Source organism: Pristis pectinata, chromosome 16 (assembly GCF_009764475.1).
Source record: "Pristis pectinata isolate sPriPec2 chromosome 16, sPriPec2.1.pri, whole genome shotgun sequence".
Lineage (NCBI taxonomy): Eukaryota > Metazoa > Chordata > Chondrichthyes > Rhinopristiformes > Pristidae > Pristis > Pristis pectinata.
The window spans coordinates 33,347,068-33,374,101 of NC_067420.1; the positions used below are offsets into that span (position 1 = coordinate 33,347,068).

General features: G+C 43.5%; 1 protein-coding gene across 1 annotated transcript in view; it reads left to right on the top strand.

Annotated features, from left to right (window-relative positions):
• The window catches only part of lama5 (laminin, alpha 5), a 225,779-nt gene that overhangs the window by 34,020 nt on the left and 164,725 nt on the right, over window positions 1-27,034 (top strand). Inside the window, exon 3 of the mRNA XM_052031153.1 lies at window positions 25,491-25,608. Coding sequence (XP_051887113.1) covers window positions 25,491-25,608 — 118 coding nt within the window. The remainder of the gene's footprint in view (window positions 1-25,490; window positions 25,609-27,034) is intronic.

Sequence of the window (27,034 nt, forward strand, 5' to 3'; positions counted from 1 at the left end):
GTACACGTTAGTATATAGATCTGAAAGTGCCTTGCTCCTTTATCTGATGAAAGATTTTATATATAGTGCTGGAAGCATTCCAGATGGGGTGAGCTTAGAACACAGAACATTACAGCACAGTGCAGGCCCTTTGGCCCACGATATTGTGCTGACATTTTATCCTACTCTAAGATCTTTCTAACCCTTCCTTCCCACATAGTCTTTGTGACATTGATTAACACTAGAAGGCTCAATTGACCCAGCTGCTGTGTGAAGGGTTCCTCTCCTCTGAGGACCCTTCACCTGCTGTACCCTTGAGTCAGGCAATTTCACACACAGTGACGAGTCGCACTCCAGAATGATCTACATATAGACTATTAAAAGTGCATTTAGATCATCTTAAACTGCACCCCCTTAGAGCAGAGAATCCCTTTTGCAGACTGCAAGATTACCTTCAGGGTGAATGAAGAGGTACTTTTTCTGTACTTACCATTTAAATGCTTTAGAGTGAAGGCAACTACTTTGATGTGTGCTTTGAGGAAGGTGTTGGTTGAGACTTGGGCCATTCACTTGTTTGCCTTCTCTTATTCTGTGTTTGCAGTTGGCCACTTTGCCCAACCTGTAAAAGAGGAAGCTGGGAACAATCAGCTTTACAGGATGAGCAGGAGCAAATAGTTGTGTTTACTTTTGGTAATGGAAGGAATTTCCTGCTGCTTTCAATGATGTTCCGCCTTCTCTGAGTGTAGTGAGGAAGGGGATGGTTGGGAAAAGGGTTAGATGACCTCAAGTGGTTGAGCAGTTGTCCTGTCCACACACCCTGCAGGAAAAATGTAACCAAGGAAGCCACTGAGATAATGAAAGCATAAGAAATAGAAGCAGATGTTGGCCACTCGGTCATTCTAGCCTGCTCTGCCACTCGATAAAGTCATGGCTGATCATGTGCTTCTGTCATTTTCCTAGCAGTTCCCAATTCCCTGCTCCGTTTAGTGTCCAAAACTCTGGCCTTAGCCTTGAAGGTTCTCTGGATGACTCGAGCATCCACTGCCCTCTAAGTTTTCTTTTAAAAATCTCTAAACCTTTATCCTGGGAATGAATCCAAAAATTCTAGTATCTCCACAAGATGGAAACTTGGCATCTACCTGGTCAACCCTTGCAGGGTGGGTAGTACCACCATGCTGCAGGTAGTACAACTGTTTCACAGCTCCAGCAGCTTCGATTCTGGTGTGATCTATGTGGAGTTCATACATTTTTCCAGTGACCACTTTGGTTTCTTCCAGGTGTTCTGGTTTCCTCCCATGTACTGAAGATGTATTGGTGGTTAGACCACTAAATGGTCCTGTGTGGAGACAGGTAATAGGAGAATCAGGGCAGTGTTAATGGGCATTTGTGTGGGAACAGAAAAGTAAGTGTTGGAATGGGATAGCTGGCGTAGGCTCAGTGAACTGACTGACCTACTCCTGTGTCATATGGAAAATATGAAATATGTTCATCTATCCAGAAGGAAGGCAAATGACTCCAGTGAGAGCTATTATTGAATTGCAAGATGACTTATAATATGTAACCAATGACCGGATTACCAAGCACAATTTAAAGTTTAATTTAAAATTTAATGACAGCAACACTTTCCGTTCCACTTTCCACTTTAATGTACCATTATCCAAAGATGCTTGGCTGGCTGCCGTTGTGGGGTAATAGCATTGTTTCTGGAGCAGCTCATCAGCAGAGCTTCGGACATTTTCAGGGATTCAGATAATTACTTGGTTACCTGTTTAAATATTCTTTGCTGAATGTGAGGCATTTGACTGGAATGCTCACGATTGAGGCATACTAAATCAGTGCTAGGTAGCACTGATCTTTGGCACCATAGCTATGGCTTTTCATGTTACATAATCGCCCTTTATTGTAAAACAACTTTGTTTATTTGGCAACTGAAGTTGATGACAGAGTGAGAGGATTCACTTGACGTAAAATTTTATATGAAATATAAAGCATATCAGATTCTATGGTGTTAATCGTCTGAGTTACTGTTTGATTATTCTGTTTAAGCTGAAACAATATGGTTGCAAATAAATGATGTGTGCCCATAACCTTCCAATTATATGGTTTAATACATGGTTTATTTTAAGGAGGTGGTGGTCAGTGTCCCTCCCCTCCTCTTGCATGCACCCATCACCGTGGGATTACTTGATAGTTGATGGTGATGCACAAGGTGGAGCCAACTTTTCAATGGAGGATGAGCTGCTGCAAATATCTGGAAGAAGGTCCAACATTGTCACGTTCCTCCTCGTGAACCACAGGCACGTGTTCGGAGGGGGGAATGATAGCTTTCAAACTGGAGCCGGTGGTGAGATTGGGATCAGTGGTCGGGGGAAATGGTGAACTGGCATCATGGTGTGACCTTGGACACGTCACACTGTAGGACTACTGCCCTCAACAGTAGGTGCAGCTTGGGATTTGTCCAGGAATGTAGTCCTCCCTTCAGTGTTAGCTCTGAAACATTTTTCATGCCACATGCCAATCTATAATTGCCCTTATTTGGGAGTATACAGGTCCTCCCCAACTTACAGATGTCTGACTTGTGTGCAGCTTATACATATGAGAATTTGAGAGACCAGCGGGATGGATTTGCCAGCTGCCATGGGGCTGTAGGCATCTTCTGCTACATGGGAACTCTGTTCACAGCAGCTTTTCTGACTTGCAAACTGTTCGGGTTGCGAACACAGGAACAGAACCCCACCGTATCCTGGAGAGGACCCTGTATGAGGCAATCCAACTGAAGATTCTTATGGATGCCAGCTAGCAGTTCAAATCCTAATGTGGTGCCTCAAAGATGGTCTCACATTCAGCGAAGAATTTTTATATGGTTAAGATTTCTTTATTAGTCACATGTACATAAAAACACAGTGAAATGCATCTTTTGTGTAGTGTTCTGGGGGCAGCCCGCAAGTGTCGCCACGCTTCCGGCGCCAGCATAGCATGCCCACAACTTCCTAACCCCTATGTCTTTGGAATGTAGGTCCTCCAGGGCACCCAGAGGAAACCCACGCAGACATGGGGAGAATGTACAAACTCCTTACAGACAGCAGCCGGAATTGAACCCGGGTCGCTGGCGCTGTAATAGCGTTACGCTAACTGCTACACTACCGTGCCTGGTAACCAACATTTCGAATGCTTTTAGACCAAGAGGTAGGATTTAAGACTCAGCTGAAGGAGGAAAGGGGCAGGAGGGACTGTGAAGGAAATTGCAGAGGGCAAAAAGGCCAATGAGAAGAGAATAAGGTTGAGGCCAGCTGTGCTGTGTGATATCTACACATGGCTTCCTGCAGACTTGGTTCTGTGGGCTGTAGTTTCAGTAGTCAGAACCTGAGTTAATGAATGCATGAGCTACAGTTTCAAGAGCAACAGCTGGAGGAGACGATGACTGGGGCAGAAGCAGACATTGTTAAGGAGCTGAAGAAAGTAGTATTGGTAAAAGGGGTGTATTAGCCTAGGCAGTAATTATAGACCAGTTGTTCAACAGTGAAGGCTCTACTGAATCCTGGCAATGTTGTTAAGTCATGGAGGGTGTGACTGCCCAGTAATTTTACCCAGGAAGGGCATTTAGATGGATATGCAGGGCAAGATTTTGTTTTCCACACTTCCCCAACACAATTTTTGGGAACTTGGCAAATCAAAGAGCATGGGGATTGGGTGGAGCAGCGGACTCGAGGTACAAGGTCAACCATGGTCTTATTGAAAGTTGGAGCAGGCTCGAGGGGCTGTGTGGTTTATTCCTTCTTCTGTTTCTTGTGATCTTTTCTGGCAGGAACGTAACTGTGCAAATCATTTGTTTGTTTCTGTATATGGAGCTCCAGATTATCACCTCCATCTCCGTACAACGAGTTCCTTGATGTTAAAGTTTTGCGCTTGCCTTTTGATGGTAGTTTAGATTTTAATCTGCAGGAAATGATCGTGGAGTTTGGAATTGGTATGTAAATATGCAAGAAGCATGAAAGTCTGTTTGAGTTCAGTGGGCCTTTTCCTCAATGAAAGATGAGGTTTTTGGGGGTTTAATATGTCACCAGTGTTGAAGTTAAACTTGGGGCAAGATATTGAGTAATGTTGTGGTGTCATTAAAGATAGCAAATTCATGATACAGGTGCTCCCCAGCTTACGGGCACCCAACTTCTGTACGTACTTGTGTACATTTGAACGAGCGTTTGGGAGACCAGTGGGATGGATTTGCCACCTGCTGCGGGGCTGCAGGCATCTCCTGCCACCTGCAAACACTGTTCGTGGCCGCATTTCTGATTTGCAAATTGCTCAGGTTACGAACAGTTCACAGGAACGGAACACTGCCTGGGTACATGACAGAAGTGGGTGGCATTGTGTTCGACAGTTAAAAAGGATCAAATTATTTCAGTGTTTGGATTTCCAAAGAAGAAATTACATTTTAAATAAAAGAGCCTTACATCTTGTAACACAGGTGGAAAATATTGTGTGGTGACTTTTACTTAAGGCTAAAATTCCACTGAATCATTCAGCCATTACTTCTCAGACATGAGGAGTAGCCAATCCAGGTGAAAAGTCACAAGCTGTATTGCTTCAGATTTTAACAATGTTCCAACTACTTGGCAGAGACTTTGTCTCTGTCAAGTATGGGCTCCTCCTGAATCTGCTTTGAGATTTTATCGAGTTCCACTTGTTGGATGACCTGAAATGACTCGGTGGTGTAGAAATTGGCCAGCCACAGTGGCGCAGCTCGGAGAACTGCTGCCTCACAGCTCCAGTGACCCAGGTTTGATCCTGACCTCCCATGCTGCCTGGATGGCTCTTGAAGTTTTCCTGTGACTGCATGGGTTTCCATCAGGTGCTGTGCTTTCCTCAGTCATCTCAATGACCTTTTGGGTTGGTAGGTTTATAAGCCACTGTAAATGATCCCAGTGTGTAGGAGAGTGGTGGAGTCAGAGGGTAGGGTTGGGGGAGAATAAGTTGGTATTGGTACAAATGGGTGCCTGATGGTCAACACAGTTGGTATTGGTTTATTATTGTCACTTGTACTGAGGTACAGTGAAAAGCTTGTCTTACAAACCGATCGTACAGGTCAATTCATTACATAGTGCAGTTACATTGAGTCAGTACAGAGTGTATTGATGTAGTACAGGTAAAAACAATAACAGTACAGAGTAAAGTGTCACAGCTACAGAGGAAGTGCAGTGCAATAAGGTGCAAGGACACAACAAGGTAGATCGTGAGGTCAGAGTCCATCTCATTGTATAAGGGAACTGTTCAATAGTCTTATCACAGTGGGGTAGAAGCTGTCCTTAAGTCTGGTGGTACGTGCCTTCAGGCTCCTGTATCCTCTTCTACTCGATGGAAGAGGGGAGAGAGAGAGAGAGAATGTCCCAGGTGGGTGGGGTCTTTGATTATGCTGGGTGCTTCACCAAGACAGTGAGAGGTAAAGACAGAGTCCAAGGAGGGGAGGCTGGTGTCTGTAATGCGCTGGACTGTGTCCACAACTCTCTGCAGTTTCTTGTGGTCCTGGGCAGAGCAGTTGCCGTACCAAGCCGTGATGCATCCAGATAGGATGCTTTTTATGGTGCATCTGTAAAAGTTGGTGAGAGTCAAAGGGTTGTTTCTGTGCTATGTGACTCTATGACTCTGAGAAATGTGGACTCTGAAGTGGTGAAGATCCAGAGATGGTGGTCAGGTCCATTTGAAACTTGAGATTGCAGGTTCGGGAGTTCCAAAATTTTGCGGAGGTTCAAATTGTACAATCAAGTCTTTTGTTCGACACTGCAGAGGGAAGTATTCCTTTTAGCCAATGAACCAGTTCTGAAATCTGGTCTGGTGTCTTTTGTGCTCCTGTCATGTATGCAACTTAACCCCAGACGTTGCACATTCAATTCTTTGCCTCATCTAATTATTACTCCTCGTTCACCCTTGAGTCATTTGGATTGATGCACTCTTATCTTGATTAAAATTCTACCTTGTGGTCTCTTATTTCAGGCCTCCAGCCACGCAATTTTATCAGAAAACCATGCAAGTTTTCTCAATTTTATTCTTTTGTGGTATCTGCTCCTTGAATTACATTAGATTATATGGATTGTACAATGCATAAATTGGACTTTTGACCTTGACCCTCACCATTTTTTTTATATAGATGCACCATAGAAAGCATCTGGATACATCACAGCTTAGAATGGCAACTGCTTTATCCAAGACTGCATGAAACTGCAGAGAGTTGTGGACACAGCTCAGCACACCACAGAAACCAGCCTCCCCTCCATGGGGAGGTTGTCTGCACTTCAAACTGCCTTGGTAAAGCAGCTAGCATAATCAAAGACCCCACCCACCCCAGACATTCTCTCTTCTCTCCCCCCACCCCCTGTCGGGCAGAAGATGCAAAAGCCTGAAAGAACATACCACCAGGCTCGAGGACAGCTTCTATCCCGCTGTTATAAGATTATTGAACCGTCACCTAGTACGATAAGATGGACTCTTGACCTCAAATTCTACCCTGTTATGACCGTGTACCTTATTGTCTGCCTGTACTGCAGTTTCTCTGTAACTGTAACACTTTATTCTGCATTCTGTTATTGTTTTCCCTTGCACAACTTCAATGCACTGTTGTAATGAAATGATCTGTATGGCTGGCATGCAAAGCAACGTTTTTCACTGTATCTCAGTGCATGTGGCAAAAATAAACCAATTGTCCATGCTGTTTTTAATATGCTCTTTGAACCTCCACCCGTCTTTCTACATCTAACCCCATTAGCCTCTATTAACCTTTCTTGCTTGTGTTTATCCAGCTTTCCCCTAAATGTAAGAACTAGGAGCAAGTTGTACAGTGCCTCAAGACTGCTCCTCCATTTCAATAAAATCATGACTGTCCCTTTCACATGTGCCTGGCCAGTTTCTCCATTTTCTTTGGCTCCCTTAGATTGATCGATTTTTAAACATTCATCCTCGAATATACAGGCTGTCCCCAGGCAATGAACGGGTCCATTTTTTACAGATGTCCATAAAGTCTCTTTTTGTCCATAATTTGGAAAATACACAAAAATCACTCGATTATGGTCACCATGCCTACACAGTATTCACTGTACCTCAGTACAAGTGACAATAATATACCAATACACAGGACTGATGGGAAAGAACTATCACTAAAAGTGGGGAGAGAGAGGAGAAACTAGTTCTGCCATTCATAGGAATGAATGTACAATGTATGCACGTACGTTGGACTTTTGGATTTAGTAATATCATGGGAGCTCGTCCGTATGTAGGGTGTCGATAAAGTCAAGCACTCATATGGCCTGTATTCAGCAACCATGCAATCTGGGTAGAGAATTCCAAGGATTCATCACCTTCATCTTCATCTCGGTTGACTGACCTCTTTTCCCAAGACCACGTCTCCTCATCAAAGTCTCCCTCGCCAAAGGAAGCTGCGTCCAGCTAGGGGTCTGCTTGGGTGTGAACTAAAACCATACCCAGCCACAGCCAGTCTGAACCTGACCTCAAATACTTGGGCTGTTTTTTTTTCCCTACACCCAACTCCATCTCAGGGCACCTGCAGAAAAGTGGATGAAGGGACCTGCCATGCTGTGCCCATATTGCTATTGATTGAAAACGGAGGGCACGTAAGAACATAAGAATTTAGTCTGTCATGCTTGCTCTGCCCTTCAATATGATCATAACTGATTGTTCACCTCAGCACCACCACGTTACTGCACTAATCCCATATCTCTTTATCCCTTTAGTCTGCCCTCATTTTTTTTAGATATTAAGCAAATCATTTTGACCTGAGTCAGCATGAACTGCTGTAACCTGACACATGTAGTCGGGTCCTGTGGGGCTTGGTTCAGGTGGCTGGGTTGTGGTCTCTGTCATTTTGTCAGTCCCTGGCATGTTTCACTGAGGTCTCACATTCTGCTAAACTCTAGCAAATGCAGGCCCGTCCAACTCGTCTCTTCTTGTAGCACAGCTCCCTTGTTCCAGGGATCAGTCCAGTCCCTGATATACATCCTTGGAGGCATGTACAGTATATTCTTCTTTGGATAAAATGCCTCCTTTCCAGGTATAGTCTCTCTTAAAGCAACAAACAATCTGCTGGAGGTCGAGCAGCATCTGTGGGAGGAAAGGAATCATCCAGGCCTCTATTGTATCTGCCTCCACCACCACCTCTGGCAGCACATTCCAGGCACCCACCACTCTGTGTTTTCAAAAAAAAATTCCCCTTCTTCTTTAAACTCCCCTTCCCAGCCATTTTGACCGTGGGAAAAAGATACCGGCTGTCTCCTCTATCTATGCCTCTTTTAATCTTATAAACTCCCCTCAGCCTCCACCACTCCAGGGAATACAACCCAAGTTGTTATCTCTAACCCTAACTTCCTGTGACTTGCAGACCAATCCCCTTGGTTCTTCCAATTCAGCTTTTACCAGTTCCTCGCTATTTAAAACATTTTGCCAAAATCCTACCAAAATGAATATTTTTTCCATTATAATTTTGCCATTCTGTGCCCATATGTGTGTGTACGTGCATTCACTTGCATATTTACGTGGATGTGTACAGGGCAGAGATAAGGAAACGTACTTTGAAAAGCAGGAAGTAACTTATCCTTAAAAATGTTGAAGAATTTTTGTTTGCTTACATGAAGGCAAACAAAAATTCTTTATTATTCTTTATTATTCTGATTGTGTTGTAATTTGTCTGTGCAAAAGATGGAAAATGTCATTAGAAAATGTAAGAGGTGTACCTTTGGAAATGAGGAGTAAAGCACGGACAAACTCAGTCACTTGTACACATCAGAGCAGTGGCCTGTGTGGTATTCCACACCTGAACTTCAGTGCCATTGACTCCGCAGTGCTTGGGAACAGGGTTATTAAATAACATTTCTTCTCATTTATCCAGTACTCTCTTGGAAGCTGTGGTGTGTACTGAGATACAATTGGATGAGCATTGGTGCTCTCACAAAATGTTAATATTCATATGTAAGAACGGAGAATGAGAATTGAGGGGCTGTTTGACCAGGATGGGGGCTGGAGCTGGGGAAATGGTGTGGCAGACCTGCCTGGAGAGTCCGGATTGTTGGCTGTTAGGTTGGTCCGCTGTGCCACTGTAATAAAGCAGGCAGTACACTATGATCCAGGATTGTGTGATGCAGAAGAGGAACCTTGATGGCAGTCATTGCCTGTCATTTGTTGCCAGTTTGAATGCTTCAGCTTATCCTTTCCAAGTTTTGTAGACGGGAGTTGCATTGCATCTGGGTACCAAACCAGGAGTTTTAAAAGGTGAAATTTCCTCTGGACAGATCCCTGTGCAGGGCAACAGTTATCCTTCCATTGCTAGTACCATCACTGTAATCATGAGATATCTTTATTAGTCACATGTACATTGAAACGCACAGTGAAATGCTTCTTTGGCATAGAATGTTCTGGGGGCAGCCCGCAAGTGTCGTCACACTTCCGGTGCCAACATAGCATTCCCACAGCTTCCTAACCTGTACATCTTTGGAATGTGGGAGGAAACAAGAGCACCGGAGGAAACCCATGCAGACACGAGGAGAATGTACAAACGCCTTACACACAGTGGCTGGAATTGAACCTGGGCTGCTGGTGCTGTAGTAGTATTACACTGTTACACTACCATGCCTGCTCATTTGAGTGATCTGGTAGACTCTTTGTCTGCAGGGGTTCTCTACTGCCCCTGTTGAAGGCAAAGTCTGTCTCTAGATGTCTGTCCTTTCCTTCCTTTCTATTCTCTTTTTGCCTCTGATTACCCCACCCCAAACTCATTCAGGCCTAAGGCTGTCTCCTTGAGACCTTTTTGCTGTCGTGGTCAAGTGCTTTGGCGGCAGTTTTGTTGTGCTATCTTCCTCCCCTAGAAGCACCCAGCTCTCTTCAGAGAAGGTCTAATGTTGAGATTTCCCTGGATGTTTAATGAGGCTCTAAAAAGGAAACTGAACAGGGGTCAGTGTTGCAGATAAGTGCTCAACCCTGACCCCTCTGCCGTTTTGTTTTCAGAAGAATCCAGCTCTGGGCCTTCAGAAATAGCAACATTTTCAATCTCAGCAACTAATTGTCCTAGGAATACAATCTGTTCCAAAAAAATAACTTGCTATTTCTGCAGAGAGATCCCACAGGAATCTTGATTGTGTATTTGCAGAACTTTTGCCCCCTTGATTTGATGAATCGTTACTTCCCAAGTTATAAATACAATCAAGATGGGCACCCAACCCATTTTAAAAACTCTCAGATTGGCCTAAAATGTAGGTTTTCTTAGGCAAATATTCAGATTTGGCCAAATTTCAACCTGCTGCTTTGGGGGGGAAAAGTTTTTGTTAACAAGATAGACCATAAAAATATTTGTTCTGCTCAAACCAGTCTAGTTTGATTGCCTATCACATGGAAATTAAAACTAGTTTAATAGATGTCCATGTACCGGGACTGGTATTACTTCTGGAAGTTAACTTGGAGGCTTTTATGAGATGGAATACTGGGTGGGGAAGTATGGGGTTATGCACTTTGGTAGGAAGAATAAAAGTGTAGACTATTGTCTAAATGGGGAGAGAATTCTGAAATCAGAGGCGCAAAGGGATTTGGGAGTCCTAGTGCAGGATTCCCTTAAAGTTAACTTGCAGATTGAGTTGGTAGTAAAGAAGGCAAATACGAGGTTGGCATGCATTTCAAGAGGACTAGAATATAAAAGCAAGGATGTACTGCTGAGGCTTTATAAGGCATTGGTCAGACCACATTTGGAATAGGTCCCACATAATAGGTTAATCAAGAAAGTTCAGATGCACGGGGTCAGTGGAGAATTGGCTGTGTGGATCCAGAACCAGCATGCCCATAGAAGACAGAGGGTGGTGGTTGAAGGGACTTATTTGGGCTGGAGGCCTGTGAGTAGTGGTGGTCTGCAGAGATCTGTACTGGGACCTCTGCTGTTTGTGATGTACATAAATGACCTGGATGAGCATGTTGATGGGTGGATTAGTAAGTTTGTAGACAATACCAAGATTGGTGGAGTTGTGAATAGTGTAGAAGACTGGCGACAGGTATAGCATGATATAGATCAGTTGCAGATGTGGGCAGAGAAATGGCAGGTGGAGTTTAACCTGGATAAATGTGAGGTGTTGCACCTTGGACTAATGTCAAGAGGCAGTACACTCATAAGGGCAAGACCCTTAACAGTGTTGAAGAGCAGAGAGACCTTGGGGTGCAAGTCCATGGCTCATTGAAAGTGGCTACACAGGTAGATAGGGTGGTTAAGAAGGCTTATGGAATGCTTGCTTTCATTAATCGAGGTATTGAGTGTAGGAGTCAAGAAGTTATGATGCATCTTTATAGAACTCTGGTTAGGCCGCATTTAGAGTATTGCATACAATTCTGGTCACCTCATTAAAGGAAGGATGTCGAGGCTTTAAAGAGGGTGCAGTGGAGCTTTACTGGGATGCTGCCTGGATTAGAGGGCATGTGCTATCAGGAGAGCCTGGACAAACTTGTGCTCTTTTCTCTGGAGCGATGGAGGCTGAGGGGTGATCTGTTGGAAGTGTATAAAATTATGAGGGGCATAGATAGGGTGGACAAGCGATATCTTTTTTCCCATTATTGAGCGATCCAATACCAGAGGGCATGCATTTAAGTTGAGAGGGGGTAGGTTCAGAAGAGACGTGAGGGGCAAGTTTTTTTTACTCAGAGTGCTGGATGCCTGAAATGCGTTGCCTGATAGGGTGGTGGAGGCGCATTCTTTGGGGGGGCTTTTAAGAGGGGCTTAGATGGGCACGTGAATGAGAGGAAAATGGAGGGATATGGGCATTCTGTAGGTAGGAAGGATTAGCTATGTTGGCACAACGTTGTGGGCTGTTGGGCCTGATCTGTGCTGTATTGTTCTATGTTTTATTGTGAGCAATTTTGGGCTCCGTATCTAAGGAAGGATGTGCTAGCTCTGGAGAGGGTCCAGAAGAGGTTCACAAGAATGATAACTAATGAAGAGCATTTGATGGCTCTGGGCCTGTACTTGATGGAATTCAGAAGGATAAGGGAGGGGATCTCATTGAAACCTACCTGATATTGATAGGCCTGGACAGAGTGGACGTGGAGAAGATGTTTTCATTAGTAGGAGGGGCTTGGATCCAAGGGCACAGCCTCACAATAAAGTGTTCCCCCTTGAAAAACCTTGCTTTGCATGCCATCCATACAGATCATTTCACACACGTACATTGAGGTAGTACAAGGGAAATGCAATGACAGAATGCAGAATATAGTGTTACAGTTACAGAGAGAGTGCAGTGCAGATAGACAAATAAGGTAGGTGCAAGGGGCATGACGAGGTAGATTGAGATTTCAAGAGTTCATCTTTATCGTAGAAGAGGTCTATTCAATAGTCTTACAACAGTGGGATAGAAGCTGTCCTTGAGCCTGATGGTGCATATTTTCAAGCTTTTGTATCTACTGTTTTCCCAAGGCAGCGGGAAGTGTAGACAGTCAGTGGAAGGGAGGCTGGTTTTTGGGAAGGGCTGGGATGTATTCACAATTGTCTGTAATTTCTTGCGGTCTTGGGCAGAGCAGTTGGCATACGAAGGTGTGATGCATCCGGATATAATGTTTTCTGTGGTGGGTGTCAATGCTGGAGAAGACTACACAAAGGTGACAGTAACAACTGCAACTTCCACATTGAGTTCAGCTCCTACAGATTTGACATTGGCACCTTATGATAACTTGCCCACGTGGGAGAAGGCAATTTTTCTTGTGGGAAGCACAGCTGGATAATTTTGGTACCTCATTAGTGTCTCTGGAGATGGGATGGAATGGTGGCAGGAGAGGTGAGGGGCAAATCTACATTGAATGTTTGTAAAGTGTTGTGTGTTTGGGGAAAGGGAATCAAAAAAGCTGTAAGATGTTTACACAGAACTCAGTGTGGTTCTGCGGGAGTGCAGTTCTGTGCAAGAAAGAGCCAGCTGTGATCCCGACCATGTGACTATTCTATTTCCACCAGTCCCATCTCCACCCCCTTTCCACCCAGCATGGAATGTGCATCCCACAGCCTTGCATGTCTATGAAAGCCAGCTTGATTGAACATGGTTCAAATGCTAAGTGTCAACTCAGGACAATTACATGTGTAAAACTACTTGGGAGCCACACTACATTAACAGACTGATAAATCTTCTATGGGGCATGTTGGAATTAATAACTACCAGCAATGGAGTACATCTTTCCACAGTTTTAATATCTTTAAGAATATTTTTACTGTATCTGATAGTACAAGACACTGGTTTGCAAGGATTAAAGAGCACTCAGGCTACAGAGGCTAATTAAACTTCAAGCTTTTCAGTCTTACACTGGAATGTGTCACCCCATGCTGTTTTCCTGAAAGTGACAGTTCATAGCTAACTCCATGTGTGTACTAATCTCTACACATTGTGGTTTGTAGTTTAACCTTTGAGCTGCTGTCATGCACAGCGAAACATCTGTCCTCCTGGAAGAACTGATGCTTGTGTTTTTTTTTAAGTTTACTCAGATGGCACTGAGACGTGAACCTTTATGGTAATGGAGTGGATCTGACATCTGCAATCACAGTGTTGTTCAGCTTTGGTGGTGAGTAGAGGCACTGCCTCACAACACCAGAGACCCGGTTCAATCCTGACCTTGGGTGTTGTCTTTGTGGAGTTTGCACATTCACTCCGTGACTGCATGGGTTTCCTCCGGGTGCTCTGGTTTCCTCCCACATCCTGAAGATGTGTGGGTTGGTAAGTTAAATAGGTGCTATAAATCGCCCCTCTACTGTGTAGGTAAGTGGTAGAATCTGGGGGGAGTTGATAGAATTAGGGAGAATGGGATTAATGTAGGATTAGTGTAAATGGGTGATTGATGGTCAGTATGGACTCTGTGGGCTGAAGGGCCTGTTTCTATGCTGTATCTCTCTGTGTCTCTAATACTTAAACCTGTCAAATACAACAAAAGGAATGCATTACCATTGTTCATTCACTCTTTCCCCATTTCATTTTCCCCATGAATTTTTTTGCTTAAAACACCTTTTGCTTAAAACACCTTTTGCTTAAAACACCTTTTGCTTAAAACACCTTTTGCTTAAAACACCTTTTGCTTAAAACACCTTTTGCTTAAAACACCTTTTGCTTAAAACACCTTTTGCTTAAAACACCTTTTGCTTAAAACACCTTTTGCTTAAAACACCTTTTGCTTAAAACACCTTTTGCTTAAAACACCTTTTGCTTAAAACACCTTTTGCTTAAAACACCTTTTGCATTGTATACATATTCTACTGAATCTCTACCTCATTAATTCATGGGAGGTGGGTGTTGCTGGTGAGGCCAGCACCTCATTAGTATAGTGGTTAGTATCCCCGCCTGTCACACGGGAGACCGGGGTTCAATTCCCCGATGGGGAGATGTTTATTTCTGGAGGCAGGCATGATAGTGTAGCGGTTAGCGTAATGCTTTACAGCGCCAGTGACCTGGGTTCAATTCCAGCCACTGTCTGTAAGGAGTTTGTACATTCTCCCTGTGTCTGCATGGGTTTCCTCCGGATGGTCTGGTTTCCTCCCACATTCCAAAGACATACAGGTTAGGAAGTTGTGGGCATGCTATGTTGGTGCCGGAAGCGTGGTGACACTTGTGGGCTGCCCCCAAAAACACTACACAAAAAAAGATGTACATCGAAACACACAGTGAAATACATGTGACTAATAAAGATATCTTACATTTATCAGCCATCTCTGATTGCCCCTGAACTGGTAAAGTCATTTCAGAGGGCACTTAAAAGTCAATTAGAATGTCTGTGAATCCAGGTCTGCAGCAGGCCAGAACAAGCAAGGGTGGCAGATTTCCTTCCATATCTGGCCTCTTGAGCATCCTGATTTCCATCGCTCCACCATTGGCAGCTGTGCCTTCAGCTGCATGGGTTCCAAGCTCGGAATTCCCTTGCCTAAATTGCACACTTCAAAATGTGCCTTAATAAAAGTAAAGTGAGGCCTCGTTTGGAATATTGTGTTCAGCTTTGGTCACCCTGCTCTGGGAAGGATGCCATTAAGCCAGAAAGAGTGCAGAGGAGATTTACACGGATGTTGCTGGGACTTGAGAGATTGAGTTATAGAGGGAGGTTGGGACTTTTATTATTGGATCATAGGAGAATGAGGAGTGACATTTATAGAGGTGTACAAAATCATAAGGGGCATGGATATGGTCAATGCATACAGTCTTTTTCCCAGGGATGGGGAATCAAGAACTAGAGGACATAGGTTTAAGGTGAGAGGGGAGAGATTCAATAGGAACCCGAGGGGCAATTTTTTTTCACCCAGAAGGTGGTTAGTATATGGAATGAGCTGCCAGAGGAAGTGGTTGAAGCAAGTGCATTAACAACATTTAAAAGGTACTTGGACAGGTACATGGATAGGAAAGGTTTAGAGGGATATGGGCCAAACGTGAGCAAATGGCACTAGCTTATCTTGGTCGGCATGAACCAGTTGGGCCGAAGGGCCTGTTTCTATGCTGTATTCCTCTATGACTCTAAAACCAACCCTCTAATCAAGTTTTAGGCCACCTTTTCAGTGTACTTTGCCTCTTTTTGTGACTGCATCACTTTTTTTTTCCCTGATTTGTGCTTAGCAAAACACCTTTAGACAGTTTACATATGTCATTGGCACTGTCATAAATGCAGGATGCTGACATTCTGTACTTTGGTCAGAGAAAGACTGCATCCAGTTCTGAGACTTCTCACTGTGGGTGAGAGGTGGGATTTATAACATTGTTGATTCCACACTTCCCACACTTTGGACGTAAAGCCCCAGGCCAGGAGCAGAGTCTTGCAGTTTCTGCCTGAGATTTGGGGTAAAGCCAAAAATACATGATTTGCAACTATCTTTATTCTGCTGCATTGAAAGGGCCATCAGTATTAAATGAGTTTTTGTCCTTTATAGTCATTTGAGTCAATCAAATTAGCTGCAGAGATTTAGAACAGAATGACATCAGTTGTGAAATTCCATTAGTGATACTTGAGATATGCATTTCATGTGTGTGAAACTGTTCTTTCACAGAATGATAAGCTGGCTTTGCTCCATTTGTGAGCCAATACAGTAATCGTAAGATCATGCTGCCTTTCCTTCTCTTAGGTTACCTATCTAGAATCACAGAATGATGCAGTACAGTGAGGGATGAGGGCATTCAGCCCATTGTACTTGTGCCAACCCTTTGGAACATGTATTCAATTAATCCCATTTACCCTGCTCTTTCAATATTTCCTCTGCAAGCATTGAGCTAGTTAAGAACATAAAACAGTACAACACAGTATGGGCCCTTCAGCCCACAATGTTGTGCCGATCAATATAAACCTACTCTACCATCAATCTAACCCTTCCCTCCTGCACAGCCCATAACCCTCCATTTTTCTTACATCCATGTGCCTATCTAAGAGTCTTTTAAATGTCCCTATTGTATCAGCCTCTACCACCACCCCCGGCAGTGCATTCCCAGCACCCACCACTCTTAAATAAAAACTACCTCTGACATGTCCCCTAATCTTTCTTCCACTTTCCTTAAATAGATGTCCTCTGGTATTGGCCATTGCCACCCTGGGGAAAAGATGCTGGCTGTCCACTCTATCTACCCCTCTCACAATCTTATATAGCTCTATCAAGTCGCCTCTTATCCCGCATCGCTCCAAAGAGAAAAGCCCTGGCTCATTCAGCCTTTCCTCATAAGACATGTTCTCTAATCCAGGCAGCATCCTGGTAAATCTCCTCTGCACTCTTTCTAAAGCTTCCACATCCTTCCTACAATGAGGTGACCAGAACTGAACACAATACTCTTTAAGTGTTGTCTAACCAGAGTTTATAGTACCACAACGTTACCTTGCGGCTTGTGAACTCAATCCCTCGACTAACGAAGGCCAGCACACCATACGCCTTCTTAACCACCCTGTCAACTTGCATGGAAACTTTGAGGAATCTATGGACTTGGACTCCAAGATCGCTTGGTTCCTCCACACTGCTAAGAATCCTGCCAGTAACCTTGTACTCTGCCATCAAATTCAACCTTCCAAAGTGTATCACTTCACACTTTTCTGGATTGAACTCCATCTGCCACTCTGCCCAACTCTGCATCTTGTCTATATCCTGATGTAACATACAACAACCTAGTTCCCTATTGAAAATCATTAATGCTCCCACCACCCATTTAGGCATTGCATTGTAGATATTGTATTTGTTTTCTGATGTTCTTGGCTTTAATTTCCAGCTCTTGATTCCTCCCCACACCCAAGGATACCATTGACCTTCTTGTAGTCAATGCAAGGGGCTGTTCTTTAGCTGAGGTACCCAATGTTAACTGACTTTAGTCTTTTGTGGTTGGCATCAGAACTAGAACTCATCCTCACTTAGTTTCCTCAGTGTGAAAGTGGGGAGATTTTGGATTATGGTTCTGGGTTTGATCAGAACCTTAGTGTTTGAATTTCTCTACCATTGTTTGGAAGGGAGTCTGAAATAACTGATCTCTGTGGGAGAACATATGGCAGTGAAAATAATGGGATTGATTTGTTCATTGTGGGGTGGAAAGGTTGTCGATTCCTCCCACCATAACTTTTGATAGAAAACTCACGAAAGCCTTGGAGAAGTGTAGACTCTGTTTGTGTAGTCCTTGTTCAGCCAAGATGTGCCTCAGTGCCTTTTGGATTTTTCTTTAACAGGGCTTCACCTATTTTTGTTTTAGAGAAGTTTATACAAGAAAGAAATCCGGAACAGATAAGCCTCTCAAGCCAGCTTACTCTCCTTGGGCCTTCTGGTTTCAGAAAATGGTCCTTCTGTGAAGCTCCTCCTAAGCCTTCCCATAACACAAGATTAGGTTTTCTTTATTAAACTTTAAACGAAAGCACGAGGACTTGTTCTTGTTTTTTTTATATAAAGGCAAGAGTTTACAGAAGGAAATTATATGGTCATTTAAATAGAGCAATGACAGAAAAGAGAGATGAGTATGCTTGTTACATCGCTTTTCAGTCCCAGATCCCGCTGGGTGTTCACAGTGGCACATTGTGAATGGCATAACCTTTTGTACTGAACTGTTTGAAGGGGCGCATATTTGATAATAACTGTTCTATTGACCTGAAAATGCTGTTTAATTACACATTTGTCACAACATAGAAGGAGGCTGATTGGCCCGTCAAGTTAATGCTGGCCCTCGGAGCAATCCCATTAATCCTCTTCCTCCACTTTCCCTCTAACCTGTTTTCTCTCATAAAACCCACCCCAATTCTCCCATCACCTACCTGCCCCAGGGATAATTTGAAGTAGCCAGTAAATCTAACCATGAGCACACATTAGTGATGTGGGAGGAAACCGGCGAGACTCACCAATTCATAAGGAGAACGTGCAAACTCCACACAGACAGCAGCAAAGTTCAGGACTGAACCCAGGACACTGGAGCTGTGAGGCAGCAGTATCTGCTGGCCAATACTCAGAGCCTCCAGTTGTTATCTAGTTTGCACTGTAGGCTGCTTCAGAGCACCTTCTGCTATAGAGCTCACCCCACAGTCCTCAACCATTCTAAGTCAGGAGATGCTGAGAACTGTTGAAGCACTTTCTTTCCTGGGTAAAAAGAACAGAAGAGATTACAGTAAAACTCAATAATGTGGCATCTTTGGGACTTTGGTAGAGCCAGACTAGCAGAGTTTCAGGATTATTGGATGTTGCGCCTCCTATTAATGCCTAAACACATGTTGACTTTACTATTCTTACATAACTTTTAGTATAATAGTAGTAGAATAAATTAGTAGAATAAGGAGTAGAATAAATACATAACAGTATAATAAACTTTCCAATGAATTCAAAGGGAGTGGGATATACAAACTCTGGAGCCTGGCTCCAGCCACAAACCTACCCATATTCTGCACTCCCAGCTTGCATTCCAGACTAATGAATGAGCCAGATGCCGAACCATCAGGATCACCAATCGGTTGCCTGATTGGTCGAATTCTACCAAACAATTCAGGGAAATTCTGAAGCAAATGATGTTGTTACGTTGTCCCATACTTTGATATCAGTATGGTCTCTAAGGCATCTGAAATCTCAATATACCACTTAATAACTGTTTGGTATAAAGCCTTTCATTATTTATTTGATGATTCAGCTCCTCTGGAGCATAAAATCTGTGCAGGAGGATGGGAGAAAGTGCGTCATCTTGCTGGCTGTGTGCATAGATTTGTAATGTCGTAGCTGGTGCATATTTGTACAGTGTTTAGTCTATATAAGGCCATGAATAGGTAGAGGGGAGACTCAATCTGCTGGGGCAGATATTTTGGCTTTAGGTATGTACAAACTGCCTGTCTATCAGTAAAGTTAACCAAGCCCATTACAAAACTAATTAATTGCCATTTGCCTTTACAGCACAGCTTCCTGTTCTGTTTTAAGTCCTGCTGTTCTGTGCCAGGAATTCAATAGGAAGGAAGGTTTTAAGAAAACTGTTGGTTTTTTTTACTCTGTCATTGTCCTGTCCAGGAATGAAGGGTGTATTTTGGGCCATTTCCATACTCAAAGTTGGTTAATGTTTATTCCCAGAAAGACCAACAGAAAATAAAACAAACCTTTCCTACAAGAGATTTTCAGTGTGTGGGACTAGCCTTCACTCAAACATGCTCTCTGCCAAGAAATTAACTTGTGAGAAAGGGTTTTCATAAAAAAAACAGCTGATGCATTGTTACAGAATCAATGAGCTACATGGTCTAATATGACTTGGTCACGGTGATGATAAACCACACCAAAATAAGTTATATTCCGCATCCTAATTCAGGGATAGGGAACCAAAAGAGGGCATAGGTTTAAGGTGAGAGGGGAAAGACTTAAAACTGATGTGAGGGGCAACTTCTTCACGCAGAGGGTGGTACGTGTATGGAGCGAGCTGCCAGAGAAAGTAGTTGAGGTAGGTAGGTACAATAACGACATCTGAAAGAGCTTCCCAGCAACCCAGGTTCAAATCCGGCAGCTGTCCATAAGGAGTTTGTACATTCTCCCCGTGTGTCTGCATGGGTTTCCTCCAGGTGCTCTGGTTTCCTCCCACATTCCAAAGACGTACGGGTTAGGAAGTTGTGGGCATGCTATGTTGGCACCGGAAGCGTGGCAACACTTGTGGGCTGCCCCCAGAACACTAAGCAAAAAGATGTATTTCACCGTGTGTTTCGATGTACAAGTGACTAATAAAGATATCTTAAGTATATGGATAGGGAAGCTTTAGAGGGATATGAGCCAAACGTTGGGCAAATGGGACTAGTTTAGGTGGTCACCTGGGTTAGGATGGGCGAGTTGGGCCAATTGGCCTGTTTCTGTGCTATATTACTCTGAGTTTATGATTCATTTGTGTAATTTTCTTTTTAAAAAAAAAGAGGTGCAGCAATGCACATCAAAGTATTGGGAGAGGATGTCCTGGCAACTTAACAAATGCACAGTGAGGCAGTTTCAGCGTGCTGACAGAAGAGGGGCTTTCAGGCCATGGTGCCTCCGTGCACGTTACCCTGTGACCATCAATGGAACCTCACTCAGCACGGATTTTAGATGCATGTGCGATGTGCTGTTTTGGCAGTTTTATTCCTCTTGCAGGAACGTGCCCATTTCTTGCACTGAGTACCAGTGCTGATGTGAGTAATTTTGAACACTGCACCGTGTGTTCAGCCATTGGAGATGAATGCTCGGATTGTTAGAGGCTGACCACTTCACAGTTTGGAGTGAATTTGTTTTCTGTTCAGATGTGAGGCATTCAAATCGCTTTACTACAGTAACTAAGAATTCCATTGCGTACTTCACCAATGTAGAGGTGTTCCGTTATGAGTCACGATTCCTTTTGTTGGTAATGAATAGCAGTTTGTCGCTACTTGTGGATGCTGGAGTGTAATTCGTTTTGAATTCACTGTAATCTTTGATTGTAGCCCTTTGTGTGTGTGTACAGCTCGCAGTGCGAGAGACCAGGCTCCACTTTACGGAAACAAGCTAGAGGTTAACCACCCACTGTGTATTTCCCTTTGAAAACAGTGAGTCTCTAAATAGGCAATAAATCTTCTGAAGGGTCTGCTTTAGAAATGGCAGGTGTTGGGTTTAACAGTTGCGGAACCCCTTGCTGTGTTTAAGAAGAAATATGAAAAACATACAAGCTTGGATCATCTCCTCCAAGCCACACAACTGCTTGGATTTTGCAGTCACCAGTGCAGGCTGTTTGATACATTTATTGCTATCCGTGTGTTGGTTTAAAACTTGGAGCCTTGGTTTCCAGAGCTTTTTCCCTGTACTGTGCACTCCTCATGGGCTCTGTGGGATGTGTGAGCTGCACAAGCGACAGACTGGGTCTTTAGCCAATCAGATTGAAGAATACTCACTGAGATATGGAATTTAAAACCAAAATGTGCGAATCAGAATATTTAATTATGTTCAGATAATGATAGGATGATGGGATTGAGAGCTAAGAGACATTCTTTCTAAAAGATTTCCAATCTTTTAAAACCTCTAGCAATAATTAAATCTGGAGGGAGAAAAATCAATGTTGAAGACATTGTTAGGCAGTAATTAAAACCTAAAGGTCAAAGGTTTACTTCCATTGACTGCACTAGTTCTAACGTTTACTGCTGTGTTTAGGGACTATCTACGGATAGCTATAGCAATTTTCCATCCTTGTGCGAGTCTTTTGGTGATTTATTTTATCAGACAGGATCCTTTGGATTCCCTTGTTTAAGGTTGCACCTGCAGTCACCAGAAGTTGCTGTCTGATGCACTTCATAAAAATGATTGATGACAGCTGCTCTGCTATTTCTCCCACAAAATCGAGGCTATTAAAACCACAGGTGAACTGGCTCAGTTTTTTGCTGCTTTTCTTTCCCGTGCATTCTTTTTAGGTGCAGCCGCATTTGGCACGTTAAACAGAGGCTTGCAATTACACAATGCCCCAGTACTAAGTAATATGTCTGAAATGGAGCTTATGGGAATGATTATGGGAAGAGCAGCAGCCAATATGCACACAGCAAGCTCTCACGGATGGCGGTGCTGCTAAATCACCAAATCTGGAGAAGAAATAGAACATAGAACACTACAGCACAGTACAGGCCCTTTGGCCCACAATGCTGTGCTGACGTTTTATCCTGCTCTAAGATCTATCTAACCCTTCTCACCCACATAACTCCCCATTTCTCTATCATTCATGTGTCTATCTAAGAGTTTCTTAAATGTCCCTAATGTATCTGCCCCCACAACTTCTGCCAGCAGTGCGTTCCACGCACCCACCACTCTCTGTGTAAAAAAAAAACTTACCCCTGACATCTGCCTTGTACCTTCCTCCAATCACCTTAAAATTATGTCCCCTCGTGTTAGCCATTGTCACCCTGGGAAAAAGTCTCTGACTGTCCACTTGATCTATGCCTCTTATCATCTGGTACACCTCTAATGGGGAGGGAGACGGTGTTCCCCGCCTGCATTAGTTCCATCTAGGATACCAGAACCCTGCATGGACAATAAAACTTTTTCTGATCTAATCTTTGAACTTTTCTGTTTATTAGCTGAGTTACACACATTCGTATAGAAATAGGTTCTGCAATGATGGTGCTGTTAGTTTCCTTGAGGCTTGCTGGAAGTCACTTTGGGAGTTGGGTTGGTTTGGGGAGGGCTGAGGTTGCTCCCTCAGCATGAGGATCTCAGAGATGGGAGGATATTGGCTTGCAGTCCATTCTGAGCACCTTGACCAAAGGTGCAGTGAAACACCATGGAAGGTGGTGCAGACGAGTGATTAAAAGTTATAATTTAGTGCCACTGAACTTCATGAGAGTAATCCAGGTTGAGGATTCAGACACTGGGGAGAGTTTGTCCATCTTGCAACATGCTTAAATTTTCCAATTGTTAAGATGAATGGATCTGTGGTCCTTGAAGTCCCACAAAGGGGATACTCTGTTTCCCTGGAATGCAGGAGAATGAGGGGAGATCTTAGATGTATACAAAATTATGAGGGGTATGGATAGGGTGAATGCATGTAGGCTTTTTCCTGTAAGGTTGGGTGAGACTAGAACTAGAGGACATAGGTTTAAGGGGAATCTGAGGGCAACTTCTTCATTCAGAGAGTGGTGCGAGTGTGGAACGAGCTGCCAACGGAAGTGATGGATGTGGATTCAATTGTAACATTTAAGAGAGGTTTGGATAGGTACATGGATGGGAGGGGTTTGGAGTGATGTGGTCCAAGTGCTGGTAGATGGGACTAGGCAGAAGATCAGATTGGCATGGACTAGATGGGCTGAAAGGCCTGTTTCTGTGCTGTAGTGCTCTATGACTACAATACACTACCTGACCTGAATTTTTCCAACAGGTTTATTTTGTTTTCAAGTCTATATTGTCTGTACTGCAGTTGGGAATGTTCTGTAGTTATGAAAGTTGTTACAATAATTCAGGTTTGGCTTTGCTGCTCATATTGATGGAGACGAGGAAATGTTCATACTTGAACAGTCCGGTCTCAAAGCCTGTCTGTGTTCCCACCAAGAAGAAGCAGGGAGATGACACTCTCAACATTTAAGAAGCATCTGAATAAGCACCTGAATCACCAAGGCATAGTAGGCCACAGACTTAAGTGGTAGTAAATGAGATGAGTATAGATACTAGTACCTTGATGGTTGACATGGACATAATGGGCCGACAGGCCTGTTTCTGAGTTTTATGACCCTAACTGATTCTCAACAGTGCTGCTAACACGTGAACGGAAGGATCAACCAACCCCCATGGTACTTGCATTATGGGAAAGCAAGAAAACTGCTGGAAAATAAAGGAGCTATGGTGTGAGCTCTAAAAAAGATAAATTTTGGGTTGATGAACATAAGTATAATGGGCTAAAGGGGCAGCATGGTAGTGCAGCAGTTAGCATAACGCTATTACAGCTCCAGTGACCGGGGTTCAATTCCAGCCACTGTAAGGAGTTTGTACATTCTCCCCGTGTCTGCGTGGGTTTCCTCTGGGTGCTCCGGTTTCCTCCCACGTTCCAAAGACACATGGGCTGTGGGCATGCTATATTGGTGCCGGAAGCGTGGCAACATTTGTGGGCTGCCCCCAGAACACTCTACGCAAAAGGTGTATTTCACTGTGTTTCGATGTACATGTGACTGATAAAGATATCTTAAATGGGCTTTATCTGATGTCTAATCACCAATGGTTTTAGTAAAGGGCTTGGAGGTGGTGATGAACACTGGGAAAGGTGGTGAGGATTGAGGTAGAAGTATGTATTGCAGACTGCAGGCAGAATGCAAAGTTGGACATTAAAATGGTTTGAAATAAACTTAAGTGCATTCAATTAAAGAATGAGGGAAGAGCAGCATGCGAGCAAGGGTTAAAGGGACAGAGGGCAAAAAATTTGAAGTTATAATTTCAACTTGATAGCAGTTGAAGGAATGGAAAATTGTAAACCAGATTTAAATTGGTTAGAGAATGCAAAACGAGTAAAGAAGGTAGGAGAGAGAATGCATTGTGGAAAGTGCTGTTAAAACCTAGAAGTGAGCAATTAGCCCAAGTGATTGTACACGGATCTGCCTTGGTATTGTAAAGTACAAGAGGGGGAATGAAGGTAATCCCAAGGGGTGGTTGTTGGGAAATGTTATACTATCACCTCCCTCCATGTTCCAAAAAATGCATTCTTGTTGTTTCCTGACAGGGAAAACTGTACTGAAGAGGAGAGATGGGAGAGGGTGTGGTTTGGGGATGTTGAGGGGTAGAGGAGGGGGGAAAAGAGGGGTTAGGAGAGCAGGCCTGAAGTGAAGAGAGAAGGAAGTGACAAAATGGGTGCAGGAGAGGACCAGAACTAATTTTGCAGAGTATACACTTCAGTAGGTGAGAGTGGCCCTGGAAACCGGCCTTTTCTGAGCTCAAGTGGGTGACGTAATCACTGGTTATGTTACCGTTTTGCTTGGAAGGAAATTAAGGAAGATAGATGTGCTCTGCTAATTTTTTTTCCCCAGATCTGGGGTTGCTTGTTAAGTTCAGGGGTCTGTAACACACATTTAGAATCAGGTTTATTATCACTGACATATGTCGTGAAATTTCAATGTTATTCAGTGGTTCTTTGACTCTTTCTCTGACTGGGATGATATTTGCCTTCACTAATGTGGGCTCAATCTGGTCAAGGAGACCACCTGCCCATTCCGTGGCATGGCCTTATTTTCATCTCCATTCTTAAAACTGAAAGTTCTTGCAATTTCAGAAAGTTTGGAATTTCTTTTCACTGTATCAGGGCCATCTCAGTCTTGGGAGCATTTCAATTTTTAGCTCGGTTTGCAATCTCCTTTAATGGACTATGACGCCTCCGCCAAGGGAGACTGTGAAATTGAGTTTGACAAAATAAAAGCTCTAACATTAAAATCCTGTGTGGCAATTGCAGGTTGTGGTCAGAACAAACCATTAGTGCAGTTGCCTTAGCCTCGCAACCCAAGCTGACCTGCACTGACATCGTTGTACCACAGAGAGGTTTGCAACAGTGAAGCACGCATTCAGAACTTGTGCATTAAATATTTTGACCTGTCTTTTACAGCTCTTCCATGTGGCTTACGTCCTCATCAAATTTGCAAATTCTCCACGGCCAGACCTTTGGGTCCTTGAACGGTCTACAGACTTTGGAGAGAACTACCTCCCTTGGCAGTATTTTGCCTGTAAGTACAGTCCTGGAGAGTGTCGAGAAAGAGTTGCTATCAAAGATATAATTTGTGTAGACTTAAAGTAGTCCAATAAATTCTGTAGAATGTGAACCAATGCACACTGGTAAATAATACACTCATTAGAAACTGGATCCTGTTCCAGGAGAGCTCATCTCATCTCTGTGCACACAGCTTCTTTGTAATCTGCATCTGCTGAAGTGTCCTGCTGTGAAAAGTGAGATGCATTATGCCCATTTCATAGACATAAAATGTAAACAATAGCAATTTAACAGTGCAGTGCACCATTCCTGAACCCCACCACAAAATTCATGAGGCCCATTCTTTTTTAAGTCCAGATACATGTTAGGTGCCTAGAATTTGTAAATTGGGGACCTAACTCCTTCTGAAAGGCTCCTGCTCAAAATTTAGTCAACTGGGGTAAGCCTCAGACTTAGTGCTCTGGATGCTTTGGCGGACCCTCCAGTGACCAGCAAACTTTTTTAAAAACTGGACGCTGTCACTGCAAAGATGAGAAATGTAGAAATATAATTAATCACTCAAAATAGCCCCCCTCCCCCATCACAGTCCACTCTTAGCCCCTCCCCCTATCCTCCATAGGAATGGCAACCCTCCAGGGTTGCACTGGAAAATCCAGGAATTAAGCATTAACCTCCAGCATCTACGCTGAACCATAGATCAAAGTCATAATGGTACTAAAAAAGATTATCTTTTTGATTCATCTTTCTTTATTACTAATAAATATTGATGGTAAGAATAGTGGTTGGCCAATAATGGAGAATCATCCAGTAGGCTAATATGTTACTTGCTTTCCGATCAGCATGGGAAAGGGGTTGACGTGTTGGATGACCAATAGTGGGTGCATGAGGTTGCTGGTTCCTAATAACTCATGCGATGAAGTCGCCATAATTATTTTAAGTCAGATACTGCAATCATGCCGCCCTCAAGATGTAGTTAGCAGCCAATGTCATGGTCTGGATATTAGTGTCCATGGTGAGAGGGAGGCAGCAGGTATCAATGACTGGCAGGTCTGATTTTATAATGGAGTGCAAGGCCCAAATTTAATAATGTCTTGACCATGCTGTTGATGTATTGATTATTCTCAGTGTCTGGTTTGTATTATGTGCCTGCTCAATGCAGAATCCTCTCTATTAACCCAAAATATTTTGGTGTTGGGTTGGCCTTTCATTATTGCACCTTGCAGCATTATAATGAGCAAAGATTCATAGTTATACAGCACGAAACAGGCCCTTTGGCCCAATTTGTCCACTTCGACCAAGTTGCCCATCTACGCTAATCCCTTTTGGCCCATATCACTCTAAACCTTTGCTATCTATGTACCTGTCCAAATGTCTTCTAAATGTTACAATTGTACCCACCTCTGGCAGCTCGTTGCATGTACCCACCGCCCTCTGTGGGGTAA